The sequence below is a fragment of the Coregonus lavaretus genome, assembly GCF_964263955.1.
Source record: "Coregonus lavaretus genome assembly, chromosome: 16".
NCBI lineage: Eukaryota > Metazoa > Chordata > Actinopteri > Salmoniformes > Salmonidae > Coregonus > Coregonus lavaretus.
This window is the reverse complement of record NC_140003.1, coordinates 29,921,504-29,936,238: the sequence shown is the minus strand read 5'-3', so window position 1 is coordinate 29,936,238 and position 14,735 is coordinate 29,921,504. Positions and strand designations below refer to the sequence as shown.

Sequence of the window (14,735 nt, the reverse complement as noted above, 5' to 3'; positions counted from 1 at the left end):
CTCTTCAGAGCAAAGCCGGTAAAGTGCCATATCTTGCATAATGTTGATTTTAAACTAAGCTCAACCATTGACAATGCATACGTCATACCAAATAACATTTAATTCTACAAGTTAAGTTATTTTAACGTTATATATGTATATGACTGTAAGTCGCTTTGGATAAATGCGTCTGCTAAATGGCATATTATATTATATTATTATATGTATGTTTGCAATATCACTAGTAGTACGTTATCTAGCTAGCTATTGACAAACAAATGCTAACTAGCTAGCTAGATTTGCTAACAAAAAGGAAATGGGTAGCTAGCGATATCGTAAGGTTCACGGTTTTTGATTGTGAATAGCTGCTGTAGCTATAATGAAAATTATTATCCTTAACTAGCTAACGTGATAATCAATGCTGGTTAAATGAATAAATTCTCTGTTTTCTCTCACTTTTTCAGAGTTGTCAGGATGGCCGAGCGGTCTAAGGCGCCAGACTCAAGGTGAAAATCCTTCCTGGAAAGGGGCATTCTGGTCTCTGCATGGAGGCGTGGGTTCGAATCCCACTTCTGACAATACCTTTGAACCTTTCATGCTTCAATATAGGCTAGTCGGTGAGTATATAAATGTCTTATTGTAATAGTTACAAGACAATGTCAATTGTAAAGTGGATGATATATCCAAACTTGATATCAGGGCATGTCAACTGGGGTTATTCAGCAGACTGTTTTAGGCTATTTCAACCAATACAAATGTTACAGTTCTAAGATACATGTAAGATGTAAGTCGCTCTGGATAAGAGCGTCTGCTAAATTACTAAAATGTAAAAAAATTAAATGTAATACAGCATAATGAGTAATCTGAGGTAGAAATGTTATCTTTCTGACATCAGCGCGTGGCATTTTTTTATGGCCATTAGAATGTGAGGTGATTCACTCAAATGTCCAACAGATGTCGCTATGTTCAAATTTGTTTTGGTAATACTGAGCAGAGGGGACAGTACTGTAATTCGAAAATGATAGTCAAACACAATCCCACAAAACCCATTCTGATATTCGGTCTATGCAGCATCTTCTCTTCCACCCATAATGACTGTTGATAAAATGGGGAGGGTCCATACCTGACTCAGTACCTGCTTCTTTCATGTGACATGCTTAGTGAATTCAAATGTAAATTATACTGTTAAATTTCTATGCACAGCATTTTATTATTTGGAATACTCTGTATTCAGATTGAAGAGACAAACACATGTAACAATGTGAGGATATTTTCCCACACTTCCAACATGTACTCTAGAGGCCGAACGTGTCCATCAGCTTTTTTCGAGATTGGATCCGTGCACATTTAGGGCACTCCTCATCTCTGAAGCAGTCTTTGTGGAAACAGGCCTTGCACACTAAAAGGAGAGAGATGCATCGTTATCAGATTTATGTGTATTTAAAAAAAAGTCAAGGTGAAGAGCGGACTATCTCTGTCTGATCAGAAAAACACTTGCCTTCACAGCGTGTGCAGGTCTCGCTCTGGAAGGGAAATAGCACATCCTTCTGCTTGCAGAACTCACAGATGAAGCCTCTAGCCAGGCAGACCTGGGGTAAAACACAACAGATCTTAGTCTCAACTATTGAACACTGCATAGGTGAAGTCAAGATATTAGAATAGAATGTAACTTTATTTGTCCATCTATGATTTTGTGACTGGTGGATATACCTGACAGCTCTCCACGTGGGCGATGACCACCCGGAGCACGGCCCTGGCCAGCGGCACCAGCTGACCCCGTTTGACCCTCAGGAGGTCATCCATGGAGAACAGGTGTGGCTCCTGTGTCAGGTGATCAGGAAGCTGCTCAAACTCCTTCAGGACCCTGAGCATGATAACAACAGCACAAATTAAGAACTTTGTCAAGCACCAAGACTTTTGGCTATTCAGAATAAATCTAAAACAACACCCAGGCTAGATCATAACCCATTTATCTGTCCAGATGAAAACTTTCATCTGTACAGCGAGTTATGGCTCAAATGATTAAAACTGGAAGGTTGCCGTCTGCAACCAACAGCCAACAGATTTATGAAGTTTAGCCCAAAATAAGGCAAAAAGTGCCATGTGTGGTGAAGAAGTTGGCATGAGAAAGGAGAGTGTGAGAGAGAGTGGTGAAGGGAGAATCATTAAGTGGATGTCTTTACCCCTCAGATAATCTGCATGCTTTCAGCAGTCTCTTAATGCCTAATAGTTGCTCCTGCAGGTCCTTGGGAGGGGAGAAGAGAGTGTTAATGTAATCAATATGTGTGTGAGGTCTCGACTCTGCAACATTCCCTGCATGGCGCCACTGAACATTAGGAGAACTAATCAAAGACACAGACTCATCCACATTCTCCCAGTGACTCCGAGATCCCTATTCTGAGTTTCCTCTTCGTACAGATATGAGCCCCCCAGACACTGCTGAAGAAGAGGATTCACCACTGCTGTAAAACTGATCCCAGACCATATCTCTCATTGTCTTAAAGCCTGCAGTTGTTAGCTTGAACCTAATCCACTGACCTGCCCAGTTTCTATTCTCAGTCGACAGTCACACCGCACTCAAGCACAATAATCAGAACTGACCCCAGACCAGTTGAAACCCTGTATACAGTATCTCAGCTCCTATAGGAGTCTACTTACCCTGAACCTGTCCAGCTCTCGCACCCTGCTGTAGAGGGTCTTGCCAACACAGGTCAGGTCGAAGAGAGGCTGGTGCCACACAGAGTCCAGCAGCTGCTTGGAAAAATCACTGACTGGGTACCTCCCAAAGTCCCACTGGGTCAGCACCCAGCCCGGGATCACAGACTCAGCGCCGCCATGGCAACAGTCACAGAAGTACTTGCTCAGGTATTCACAGTAGCGCAGCTTCTTGATGTATCCTGAGGTATGAGAGCAATGTGATTGTCTAGATGGACTGATATTCATATAATGTGTAATGTAGAAAGCAACAGGATAGATCAAACTAAGGCTTTGATAACTGCAACACTGTATGATTTTTGTTTAGTTCAGAAATGAATCCACGAGGTAGAGTAAAAAGGTTGCAGTCAAGCAGTTAAACTTGGATCTTCAACCATAACAACAACATAATTCACACATTATCTCCTAGCAGACAAGCAGGCCTCTGTCAGTGAAAGCCCAGCAGTGTGTGTGTGTGTGTGTGTGTGTGTGTGTGTGTGTGTGTGTGTGTGTGTGAAAGAGTGAGACTGTGTGCAGTGTGTGTTCCTCTCACAGGTAATATACAGCAGGTGAGCGCCGTAAAATAATCCGGTCACACACTTCAGAGCATTCCTCCGCAACCACCGATAAACACGAAAACACTCTCAGAGCGCCATACAGCAAAGGAAATATGTACAGAGCTCTGCCTCAGTTTTGACATTAAAGGGCTTGCTATGGCTCCAGGTGGATCACCCAGAGTGTCCAGCTCTCTGGACTAGAGTAGTACTTACTGGGTTCTATTTCAGTTCCACAGCCTGCACAGAGGAAGTGCTGGGAGGCAACAACCTCACTGCGCCTGGGCAGGAGACAGAATTATGAGGAAAACTGATTAACAGACTTATTGCAGATTGAAATAAAGAGAACAAACGTATTGTACCGAGAGTGAAAGGGAGTAATACCATGACACAATGAGAATAATTTCTAACTTGTGCACACGCCCATCCCCTGTAGGAATAGTCATCATCAGTGAAGTCAGTGTGACACCATACTGACCTCTGGGTGGGGTGGACGCTGAAGATGATCTGGAACCGGGGCGGGGCCCAGCTCAGAGTGCCCCTCATCCTGGTTCTCTGTCTGATCTCCTCACTCAGACTAAGACGGGCATCACTCACCATACAAACACCACCAGGAAGCTGGGGATTAAGGTCATTGATTGGTACACACTCTTCCAGTCTGGTGTAAACATCCTATTGAAGTAATGAACATTTCACAGTCATTCCTCATGTGTAAGTGACGGTATTTCACAAATCTACTCTATTGCGATATTCCAGCTAGCCGAAATAGAACTGTGAACAGAAAGTATGCCTGTTAAAATGTGCTTTGTATTTGTGTGTTTGACTGCAGGGACACATTTTGTAACCACAGTGATTCTCACTTCCTGCAGTGAGGTCCTGATGCTCTGACGGCCGCGTTTCAGCTCCTGTGTGGGAAACCACTGCTTCCTGAAGTCACACACCAGCTGCTGGGCTAGGCCCTCTGCAGAGCAGAGCATTATGGGACAGCCCAGGGAACTGACAATGGACATAATGGGGGTAAGAACAAGACAAGATGAAAAGGAATTATTTTTTAAGCTGTTGTATGAAGACTATGATGAATACTATCACAGTTAATCAGAGGTGTGATGGGGTTGTAGCTGTTTGTTTGTTTCTACCTTTTAAAGGACATATTAGCGCCTCTGGTTATTGGTCTATTGTCTGCTCCGCAACCTACAATGCAAACAGAGGTGATATGAAACACATTAACTCAGAGAACACTCTTCTCTCACATGGTCCCACTGACACATCCTTCTTTGTCATTGCCTTGTCTCCCACACCCCTAAATGGCTTCCTCTCTACGTCCTCTATGACCACATATCTGATATGACTGGGTGGGTTGGTTGTGTTTGCATAATTTCTCTACACACCTAGAACATTGGTCAGCAATAAAAGGAAAGCATTCAAGATGATCTTGTCCAACAGTTTTTGTCCAAAATGTTTATGACAATTTCATGACAATTCATGACCATTTTAAAGCCCTCTTCCATTATTACATCCTCTTGCTCCCTACCTTCATATCCGCTGTCAGTGGACACAAGAGAGTGTGTCTTTGAGGGGTGGATGCAGATTTGGGTCCCTGAGCCCTCTGAGGCCTCTGTATGGTTCCCCATGGCCCCACAGCTCTTCTGACTCAGACTCACAGCCCACTTCACCCCCTCCAAGGCCTCCAGCACCATGTCCACCACTATGAAATGAGCATTCTCCTACACACCAGGCATAAAGCATAATGTCACAGAGAGTTCATACAGTGCCTTCGGAAAGTATTGAGTCCCCTTGACTTTTTCCACATTTTGTTACGTAACAGCCTTATTCTAAAATTGGTTCAATTGTTTTTTACTCATCAATATACACACACAATACCCCATATTGACAAAGCAAAAACAGGTTTTTAGAATTTTTTGCAGATTTATAAAAAAAAGTAAAAAATAATAACACATTTACATAAGCATTCAGACCCTTTACTCAGTACTTTGTTGAAGCACCTTTGGCAGCGATTACAGCCTCGAGTCTTCTTGGGTATGACGCTACAAGCTTGGCACACCTGTATTTGGGGAGTTTCTCCCATTCTTCTCTGCAGATCCTCTCAAGCTCTGTCAGGTTAGATGAGGAGCATTGCTGCACAGCTATTTTCAGGTCTCTCCAGAGATGTTCGATCTGGTTCAAGTCTGGGCTCTGGCTGGGCCACTCAAGGACATTCAAAGACTTGTCCCGAAGCCACTCCTGTGTTGTCTTGGCTGTGTGCTTAGGGTCGTTGTCCTGTTGGAAGGTGAACCTTCGCCCCAGTCTGAGGTCCTGAGCGCTCTGGAGCAGGTTTCAAGGATCTCTCTGTACTTTGCTCCATTCATCTTTGCCTCGATCGTGACTAGTCTCCCAGTCCCTGCTGCTGAAAAACATCCCCACAGCATGATGCTGCCACCACCATGCTTCACTGTTAGGATGGTGCCAGGTTTCCTCCAGACGTGACGCTTGGCATTCAGGCCAAAGAGTTCAATCTTGGTTTCATCAGACCAGATAATCTTGTTTCTCATGGTCTGAGAGTCTTTAGGTGCCTTTTGGCAAACTCCAAGCGTGCTGTCATGTGCCTTTTACTGAGGAGTGGCTTCCGTCTGGCCACTCTACCATAAAGGCCTGATTGGTGGAGTGCTGCAGAGATAGTTGTCCTTCTGGAAGGTTCTCCCATCTCCACAGAGGAACTCTAGAGCTCTGTCAGAGTGACCATCGGGTTCTTGGTCACCTCCCTGACCAAGGCCCTTCTCTGCTCAGTTTGGCCTGGCGGCCAGCTCTAGCAAGAGTTTTGGTGGTTCCAAACTTCTTCCATTTAAGAATGATGGAGGCCACTGTGTTCTTGTGGACCTTCAATGCCTCGACACAATCCTGTCTCGGGGACCTTCAATGCCTTGACACAATCCTGTCTCGGAGCTCTACGGACAATTCCTTCGACCTTGGTTTTTGCTCTGACATGCACTGTCAACTGTTGGACCTCATATAGACAGGTGTGTGCCTTTCCAAATCATGTCCAATCAATTGAATGTACCACAGGTGGACTCCAATCAATTTGTAGAAACATCTCAAGGATTATCAATGGAAACAGGATGCACCTGAGCTCAATTTCGAGTCTCATAGCAAAGGGTCTGAATAATTATGTAAATAAGGTATTTCCGTTTTTTGTATTTATACATTTGCAAAAATTTATAAAAACCAGTTTTCGCTTTGTCGTTATGGGGTATTGTGTGTAGATTGCTGATTAAAAATGTTATTTAATCCATTTTAGAATAAGGCTGTAATTTAACAAAATGTGGAAAAAGTCAAGGGGTGTTGAATACTTTCCAAAGGCACTGTAGATGCTTAAAAAATAAACAAAATATAAATAAGCAAATATAAATAAGCAAATATGTTTTAGAGAGGGTAATTTACCTTGTCCAGGTCACAGCCAGTCTTGAACATGTCTGCAGAGCAGTGTGTAATATCACTTGATCTTTTATCCTTAATAGGCACTTTAATGTCAAAGCACAATGACAAAAACATATAAATCAGTGAACTAGACATAAGGAACCTTGATTTCTCACTTTCTTATTTTCCCTCTGCACCTGTAAAGACCTGTAAAGTCTGCCATATCAGGACAGCTGAAAAGGTTACCTAATTGTGGATGGGCATCCGAGGTGGAGCGTAGACGGTGACCCTTCTCCTGATCCAGCCCTGGCCCCTGGGGGCCCCTGAAGGGCAGATGGAGCCCGCTGGTCAGCAGGCGGTTCAGGTTGGCCGAGATGGAGACACAGCGTGGCTTATCTGACTGAGATATAGTAGGACAGTGACAGGGGTTAAACTCTGCCTCTACACTACCAGTTGACCTCTCTGCTGACCGTGGGGTCTCAGTAAGATGAAGATGATATCGGTCAGATGTTGATGGGGGGTCACTACTAAGACCCAGAGGGGCCACAGTAGTAGGGGGCAACACAGACAGAGACAGCCCTGTATCTCCATGCCATGTTAAGGACTTCCTCCTGCGGGAGATGACGGGGCTACTTCTGGGCAGGTGATATTGGTCATCACCTGGGGACAGCAGAGAGGGGTCCTGCCTGTTTGAGTAATTCCCTGGTGCTTCATTACTCTTATAGTGTCCTTCATCATCATCATCATCATCATCATCATGAGAGGACTGCCCTATGTGCTTTTCTTCCCCGCTGCTTTCTGTGTCAGTGCAGTGTCCGTGTGGTGGACTTAGATAGGGGGATGTGGGGACAATGTCCACACACCAGCTCACATCGTTTGACCTCCGTAGAGGAGAGGCAGTGCCACCACGACTGACCACCTTCACACAAAGAGAGAGAGAGATTTTATATGAACGCAGTTATACCTCAATTTCCTTCAAAACAACTGCTCTTGTTGTACTTCCTGAATAAAAACTTAACTGAAAACTACCAGCCGAAAATATATATTCAGAGCAACTTGAAATGTATAAGACTTGCATGGTGGCATTGTTTGAGTTAGTATTCACAGAATATATTCTCATCTCCATCATTACAAGTTCATTTGACAGATGAATTTACTTCCTATGACACTTTACAATAAAAAGTTGTAGAAGATATTAATATTACAACCATATCTCTATTGTGAAGGGGGATATTTCCACATGAACACCAACCTTTTTGATATGCTGTGAGTCCATATTAGTTGGACAATCAAGTGCAGGTCAGAGCTCACTGTTTGACTGACGGATGAACATGAAGGACATTGACTTTGTAGAGTTTCTGAAAAGATACACAATTATTCTAATAATATATCTATTTTTAAACATTACTAATGAACAATATATCAATGGGCACGTCAAGCCTATATTTATACTGAAGTTAAGATACACCTACAAGTAGTATTGAAACCATAAGAAAAATCACAAATGTGATCCCCTTTAGAATCTCTGAAACAATTTCATATTCTGTCAAACTAAGTACTCACTATTTTGTATGATTCCAAAATGAAGGACATGGTTGAACCTGAGTCTTTTTGTCGTGTGACTCTGAAATCACACAACTGTAAAACGGTCAACTTGTTGAGCAAGGAGTAGGTAGCAGGATATCTTTACTTCCTGCATTTAATGCTGGGTTGAAATTTCTGTGGTAAAGTAGTGCCCTTTTCAAACCAGATGCAAGAAGCCTCTGTTCTTCAACAAATGATCAAGTGAATGATAACTTTAGATACATAAGCTATTTTTAAATAAGCTCTGAATTTCCAAACTCCAAGTTCAAATAGCGAATGAGCTATGTCTTTGTGTAATAAATGTTTTATCAAAGGTCAAAGGCTCACACTCAAAGAAGTGTCTCAGAACTATACATTATTATATGTTTGACTTGACAAGTAGGTCTACTAAATCTTATACACATTAATTCCAACAGCTCACACATCTCTGGTGAGGTTGAGTTATCATGCACAAAGAAATAGATTGAACCTAATCCATATGTAATAGTCTTCCTTATTCATGTTTAGGTCAAGAGTAGTGAATTATGCTTGTAGTCCTGATAGGTTCCCTGCAGTGGTAAGTAATGCTTTGTTCAGCAAGAAGGAGATGTTGCAGAAATCAGCCTTAAGCCTATCACACCAGAATGCAGCTTGAACAGAAAAGAGGAACTATGAGGAAGTATCAGTTTATTTGTACTGATGATCTACTAATAATAGAAGATGAAGTAAGGGGAGTAAAGTGACAAATAACCCACTGGGTACAGAAGTCAATTCAACGTTTATTCCACATTGGTTCAACGTCATTTCATTGAAATGACTTGGAAACAACGTTGATTCAATCAGTTTGTGCCCAGTGGGAAGTGACATGAAGATGTGGACTGTTTTTTCAGGCCCTGAAAAGAAATAGTCACACTGTCATGAATATTGGGAATAGTAGAAGTATAGGCTATTTCTCTTAGGCTGGATTAGTCTGGAATAGAATCCCAGAAGCCTTTGCTAACTCCAGATGGAACCAGACTGAAGGATGACAGGATGAGAAATTAGGTATGACAAAACAGAGATGAGTCTGTCACTCCACCACTCTCACTCACTGTCTTCTTTCGGTTCTGTATCTGAAGGCATACAGTGAGGGAAAAAAGTATTTGATCCCCTGCTGATTTTTGCCCACTGACAAAGAAATGATCAGTCTATAATTTTAATGGTAGGTTTATTTGAACAGTGAGAGACAGAATAACAAAAAAATCCAGAAAAACGCATGTCAAAAATGTTATAAATTGATTTGCATTTTAATGAGGGAAATAAGTATTTGACCCCTCTGCAAAACATAATTTAGCACTTGGTGGCAAAGCCCTTGTTGGCAATCACAGAGGTCAGACGTTTCTTGTAGTTGGCCACCAGGTTTGCACACATCTCAGGAGGGATTTTGTCCCACTCCTCTTTGCAGATCTTCTCCAAGCCATTAAGGTTTCGAGGCTGACGTTTGGCAACTCAAACCTTCAGCTCCCTCCACAGATTTTCTATGGGATTAAGGTCTGGAGACTGGCTAGGCCACTCCAGGACCTTAATGTGCTTCTTCTTGAGCCACTCCTTTGTTGCCTTGGCCATGTGTTTTGGGTCATTGTCATGCTGGAATACCCATCCATGACCCATTTTCAATGCCCTGGCTGAGGGAAGGAGGTTCTCACCCAAGATTTGACGGTACATGGCCCTGTCCATCGTCCCTTTGATGCGGTGAAGTTGTCCTATCCCCTTAGCAGAAAAACACCCCCAAAGCATAATGTTTCTACCTCCATGTTTGACGGTGGGGATGGTGTTCTTGTGGTCATAGGCAGCATTCCTCATCCTCCAAACACAGCGAGTTGAGTTGATGCCAAAGAGCTCCATTTTGGTCTCATCTGACCACAACACTTTCACCCAGTTCTCCTCTGAATCATTCAGATGTTCATTGGCAAACTTCAGACGGGCATGTATATGTGCTTTCTTGAGCAGGGGGACCTTGCGGGTGCTGCAGGATTTCAGTTCTTCACAGCGTAGTGTGTTACCAATTGTTTTCTTGGTGACTATGGTCCCAGCTGCCTTGAGATCATTGACAAGATCCTCCCGTGTAGTTCTGGGCTGATTCCTCACCGTTTTCATGATCATTGCAACTCCAGGAGGTGAGAGCTTGCATGGAGCCCCAGGCCAAGGGAGATTGACAGTTATTTTGTGTTTCTTCCATTTGCGAATAATCGCACCAACTGTTGTCACCTTCTCACCAAGCTGCTTGGCGATGGTCTTGTAGCCCATTCCAGCCTTGTGTAGGTCTACAATCTTGTCCCTGACATCCTTGGAGAGCTCTTTGGTCTTGGCCATGGTGGAGAGTTTGGAATCTGATTGATTGATTGCTTCTGTGGACAGGTGTCTTTTATACAGGTAACAAGCTGAGATTAGGAGCACTCCCTTTAAGAGTGTGCTCCTAATCTCAGCTCGTTACCTGTATAAAAGACACCTGGGAGCCAGAAATCTTTCTGATTGAGAGGGGGTCAAATACTTATTTCCCTCATTAAAATGCAAATCAATTTACAGTGGGGAGAACAAGTATTTGATACACTGCCGATTTTGTAGGTTTTCCTACTTACAAAGCATGTAGAGGTCTGTAATTTTTTATCATAGGTACACTTCAACTGTGAGAGACAGAATCTAAAACAAAAATCCAGAAAATCACATTGTATGATTTTAAGTAAGTAATTTTATTGCATGACATAAGTATTTGATCACCTACCAACCAGTAAGAATTCCGGCTCTCACAGACCTGTTAGTTTTTCTTTAAGAAGCCCTCCTGTTCTCCACTCATTACCTGTATTAACTGCACCTGTTTGAACTCGTTACCTGTATAAAAGACACCTGTCCACACACTCAATCAAACAGACTCCAACCTCTCCACAATGGCCAAGACCAGAGAGCTGTGTAAGGACATCAGGGATAAAATTGTAGACCTGCACAAGGCTGGGATGGGCTACAGGACAATAGGCAAGCAGCTTGGTGAGAAGGCAACAACTGTTGGCGCAATTATTAGAAAATGGAAGAAGTTCAAGATGACGGTCAATCACCCTTGGTCTGGGGCTCCATGCAAGATCTCACCTTGTGGGGCATCAATGATCATGAGGAAGGTGAGGGATCAGCCCAGAACTACACGGCAGGACCTGGTCAATGACCTGAAGAGAGCTGGGACCACAGTCTCAAAGAAAACCATTAGTAACTCAATACGCCGTCATGGATTAAAATCCTGCAGCGCACGCAAGGTCCCCCTGCTCAAGCCAGCGCATGTCCAGGCCCGTCTGAAGTTTGCCAATGACCATCTGGATGCTTCAGAGGAGGAATGGGAGAAGGTAATGTGGTCTGATGAGACAAAAATATACCTTTTGGTCTAAACTCCACTCGCCGTGTTTGGAGGAAGAAGAAGGATGAGTACAACCCCAAGAACAGCATTCCAACCGTGAAGCATGGAGGTGGAAACATCATTCTTTGGGGATGCTTTTCTGCAAAGGGGACAGAACGACTGCACCGTATTGAGGGGAGGATGGATGGGGCCATGTATCGCGAGATCTTGGCCAACAACCTCCTTCCCTCAGTAAGAGCATTGAAGATGGGTCGTGGCTGGGTCTTCCAGCATGACAACGACCCGAAACACACAGCCAGGGCAACTCTGGATTTTTGTTTTAGATTCCATCTCTCACAGTTGAAGTGTACCTATGATAAAAATTACAGACCTCTACATGCTCTGTAAGTAGGAAAACCTGCAAAATCGGCAGTGTATCAAATACTTGTTCTCCCCACTGTATAACATTTTTTTTTCACATGCGTTTTTCTGGATTTTTTTGTTGTTATTCTGTCTCTCACTGTTCAAATAAACCTACCATTAAAATTATAGACTGATCATTTCTTTGTCAGTGGGCAAACGTACAAAATCAGCAGGGGTGATCAGCAGGGATCAGCAGGGGATGTAATGTAAATGTAAAATGTAATGTAAATGGGATCAAATACTTTATTCCCTCACTGTACATCTCTGCCTCTCTGTCGGTGTCACTTTGTGAGTGTGTGTGTACTGTGTAGCCTCCATAGTGTAATCAGTGATCAGTATATCTGCTGATGCAAGCAGGTTATTGAAGTGCTTGACTCAGCACTCTCATTGGCAGTGAGGCTTCTCTCTCTCTATCTCAGTGTGTGTGTTCTCTCTCTCTCTCTCTCTCTCTCTCTCTCTCTCTCTCTCTCTCTCTCTCTCTCTCTTTCTCTTGCCCTCTTTCTCTCGCTCTCTGTTTCTCTCTATATCAGACTCAATGAACTCCAGGAATCCTCATCCAAGATATGATATGAAATGAATGATATGAAAAATGTTCTGTAATTGTAATTCTGTAAAGTTGTTGTGCCGGCCTTTCAATCATTCAAAACACATACTCACTGTGACTGCATCCCTAAGATCTGTTATTGTTCTGTATCACTCAGTTCAAATGAACTACATATGTAGGCTACAGTACAGATAGTAATGTCATATAGTAGTAGGTCTTGAAGATAAATTATGGCAGTTTTATATTTCGTCAGCAGGGGATGCAAAATCCTAATTTACCAGTATGCCGTTGGTCTGGCTAGAGTTCAACGTAGTACTGTAAATAGCGCAGTCGCAGTGGGAGCGGAGGCAGTCGAAGAGGAAATTCGCAAACCATTGGAGTCGCTCCCATAGTTTGTGCTGGGATACAGTCATCGCAGAGCATTTATTTTAAATAAAGCAGGGGCTAATATGGCGACGTTGGGACCAGACCCTCGTCCCCATTCCCAGCTCTCTTCTGCCTCGATACAAAGTAACATCAGTGGCAATAACCTGCCTCCCAACCGCGGCTTGGAAAGAGCGTTGGAAGAAGGAGCGAACTCCGGGTTTTTTAACCTCAGCGCCAGGAAACTCAAAGAATACCCCAGGACAGCATCTAACTACGATTTATCAGATACGGTGGAAGCAGGTAAGAATAGAAAATGCCGTATAATTATTCTGAATCTCTTCTGCTCCTGCGCCCAGCAGTCCCGACAAAGTGCATGGATTTTTGGAATTCAGGTAGTCTATTGGAGACGAAGGGTTTTGTATTCTGTGTAAGCGAGAACTTGATGTGTGGAGTTTGTTTGAATTAAGAAGTTTTCATTCAATTCCAGACAATTGAACGTAATGATGGGATAATTTTGATCGACAATGGACATGCGGTGCCTAGCGGCTAGCGCACGACTAAGCTTTGCCCTCTCGATGCAGAGAATCAGTTTTGGGACAGATGTTCAGTATTGTGCGTAGGCAACGAAATGTGGGCCATTATAGATAGCATGGCCATAATACTCCAACTAGGCTACCATAAATGCCCACGGTCTGTATGTTTATGGCAAACAATGACGGAACAGCACGCTGCCTTTTCCTTTGAATTTTGTCCGAAGAATGTCGTGGAAATCCCCATATTATTTCCCAGAATCGTACTAACCCCTTTTCGGTTTCACACTCACTGCAGCAGCCTATCCTGGACAAAGTTTCCATGGTAGGCTGTCATACAACCAGCAGTCACGCAATTAACTCCAGTATTTTGTATTATATACTGAAAAAAAAATTAAACGCAACATGCAACAATTTCAAAGATTTTACTGAGTTACAGTTCATATGAGGAAATCAGTCAATTGAAATAAATACATTAGGCCCTAATCTATGGATTTCACATGACTGTGAATACAGATATGCACCTGTTGGTCACAGATACCTTTAAAAAAAAGGATCTCGTCACGGTATTTTTGTGCATTCAAATTGCCATAGATAAAAAGCAATTGTGTTTGTTGTCCATAGCATATGCCTGCCCATACCATAACCCCACCGCCACCATGGGGCACTCTGTTTACATCAGCAAACCGCTCGCCCACACAACGCCATACACATGGTCTGCGGTTGTGCCAAATTCTCTAAAACGACGGCCTTTTATTGTCCCAGCACAAGGTACACCTGTGTAATGATCATGCTGTTTAATCAGCTTCTTGATATGCCACACCTGTCAGGTGGATGGATTATCTTGGCAAAGGGGAAATGCTTACAACAGGGATGTAAAGAAATTTGTGCTCAAAATTTGAGAGAAATAAATGTTTTGTGTGTATGGAACATTTCTGGGATCTTTTAATTCAGCTCATGAAACATGGGACCAACCCTTTATATGTTGCGTTTATATTTTTGTTCTGTATAGATTGGTTGGGCCATGCATGACTGTGCACTACAGCAGTTAAATCCATTGACCTGTCAGCAGTTTCAGTAGGCTTTCTTAATTGCCTGGAAGCCCGACGTTGAATTGCATTGAATTCTACGTCGGGCAGAAATGAGCATTTGAGTCAGGAAAGTTTCCTCTCACGACCTCTACAAGCCAGATTGTTGAATTCAATGCAATTCAATGTCGGATTTTCAGGCAAGCTTAATAAGTAAGGGCTGTCAATGGGTTTGACAGTAACTCCTAGTCTTAGTGTTTACCCTTTATGTGCATGTTTTTAGGA

The 14,735-nt window shown here is 43.0% G+C and overlaps 2 protein-coding genes across 2 annotated transcripts in view; one reads left to right on the top strand and one right to left on the bottom strand.

The window, feature by feature from the left end:
• Positions 1–1,167: 1,167 nt before the first annotated feature.
• On the bottom strand, positions 1,168–8,285 carry rubcnl (rubicon like autophagy enhancer). The gene is made up of 14 exons (XM_084179142.1): positions 8,202–8,285; positions 7,891–7,996; positions 6,885–7,557; positions 6,663–6,742; positions 4,759–4,951; positions 4,364–4,418; positions 4,088–4,223; positions 3,706–3,845; positions 3,444–3,508; positions 2,638–2,876; positions 2,163–2,224; positions 1,690–1,843; positions 1,478–1,568; positions 1,168–1,378 (listed from the first exon to the last, which is right to left on the bottom strand). Exons 2-14 carry the CDS (start codon positions 7,912–7,914, stop codon positions 1,275–1,277), a joined length of 2,016 nt encoding a protein of 671 aa, XP_084035268.1. The 5' UTR covers positions 7,915–7,996; positions 8,202–8,285; the 3' UTR covers positions 1,168–1,274.
• A 4,665-nt stretch (positions 8,286–12,950) lies between these two features.
• Positions 12,951–14,735, top strand: part of lrch1 (leucine-rich repeats and calponin homology (CH) domain containing 1) — a 96,662-nt gene continuing 94,877 nt past the window's right edge. Inside the window, exon 1 of the mRNA XM_084179929.1 lies at positions 12,951–13,192. Coding sequence (XP_084036055.1) covers positions 12,976–13,192 — 217 coding nt within the window. The 5' untranslated portion in view covers positions 12,951–12,975. The remainder of the gene's footprint in view (positions 13,193–14,735) is intronic.

Bases quoted from the DNA above. Each gene is read 5' to 3' on its own strand.
- rubcnl (XM_084179142.1), bottom strand. From the start codon at position 7,914: ATGGACTCACAGCATATCAAAAAG. The intron at 3,846-4,087 runs GTGAGAATCACT...CTTAATCCCCAG, and splicing joins TCAGGACCTCACTGCAGGAA to CTTCCTGGTGGTGTTTGTAT. The intron at 1,569-1,689 runs GTATATCCACCA...GTTTTACCCCAG, and splicing joins CCCACGTGGAGAGCTGTCAG to GTCTGCCTGGCTAGAGGCTT.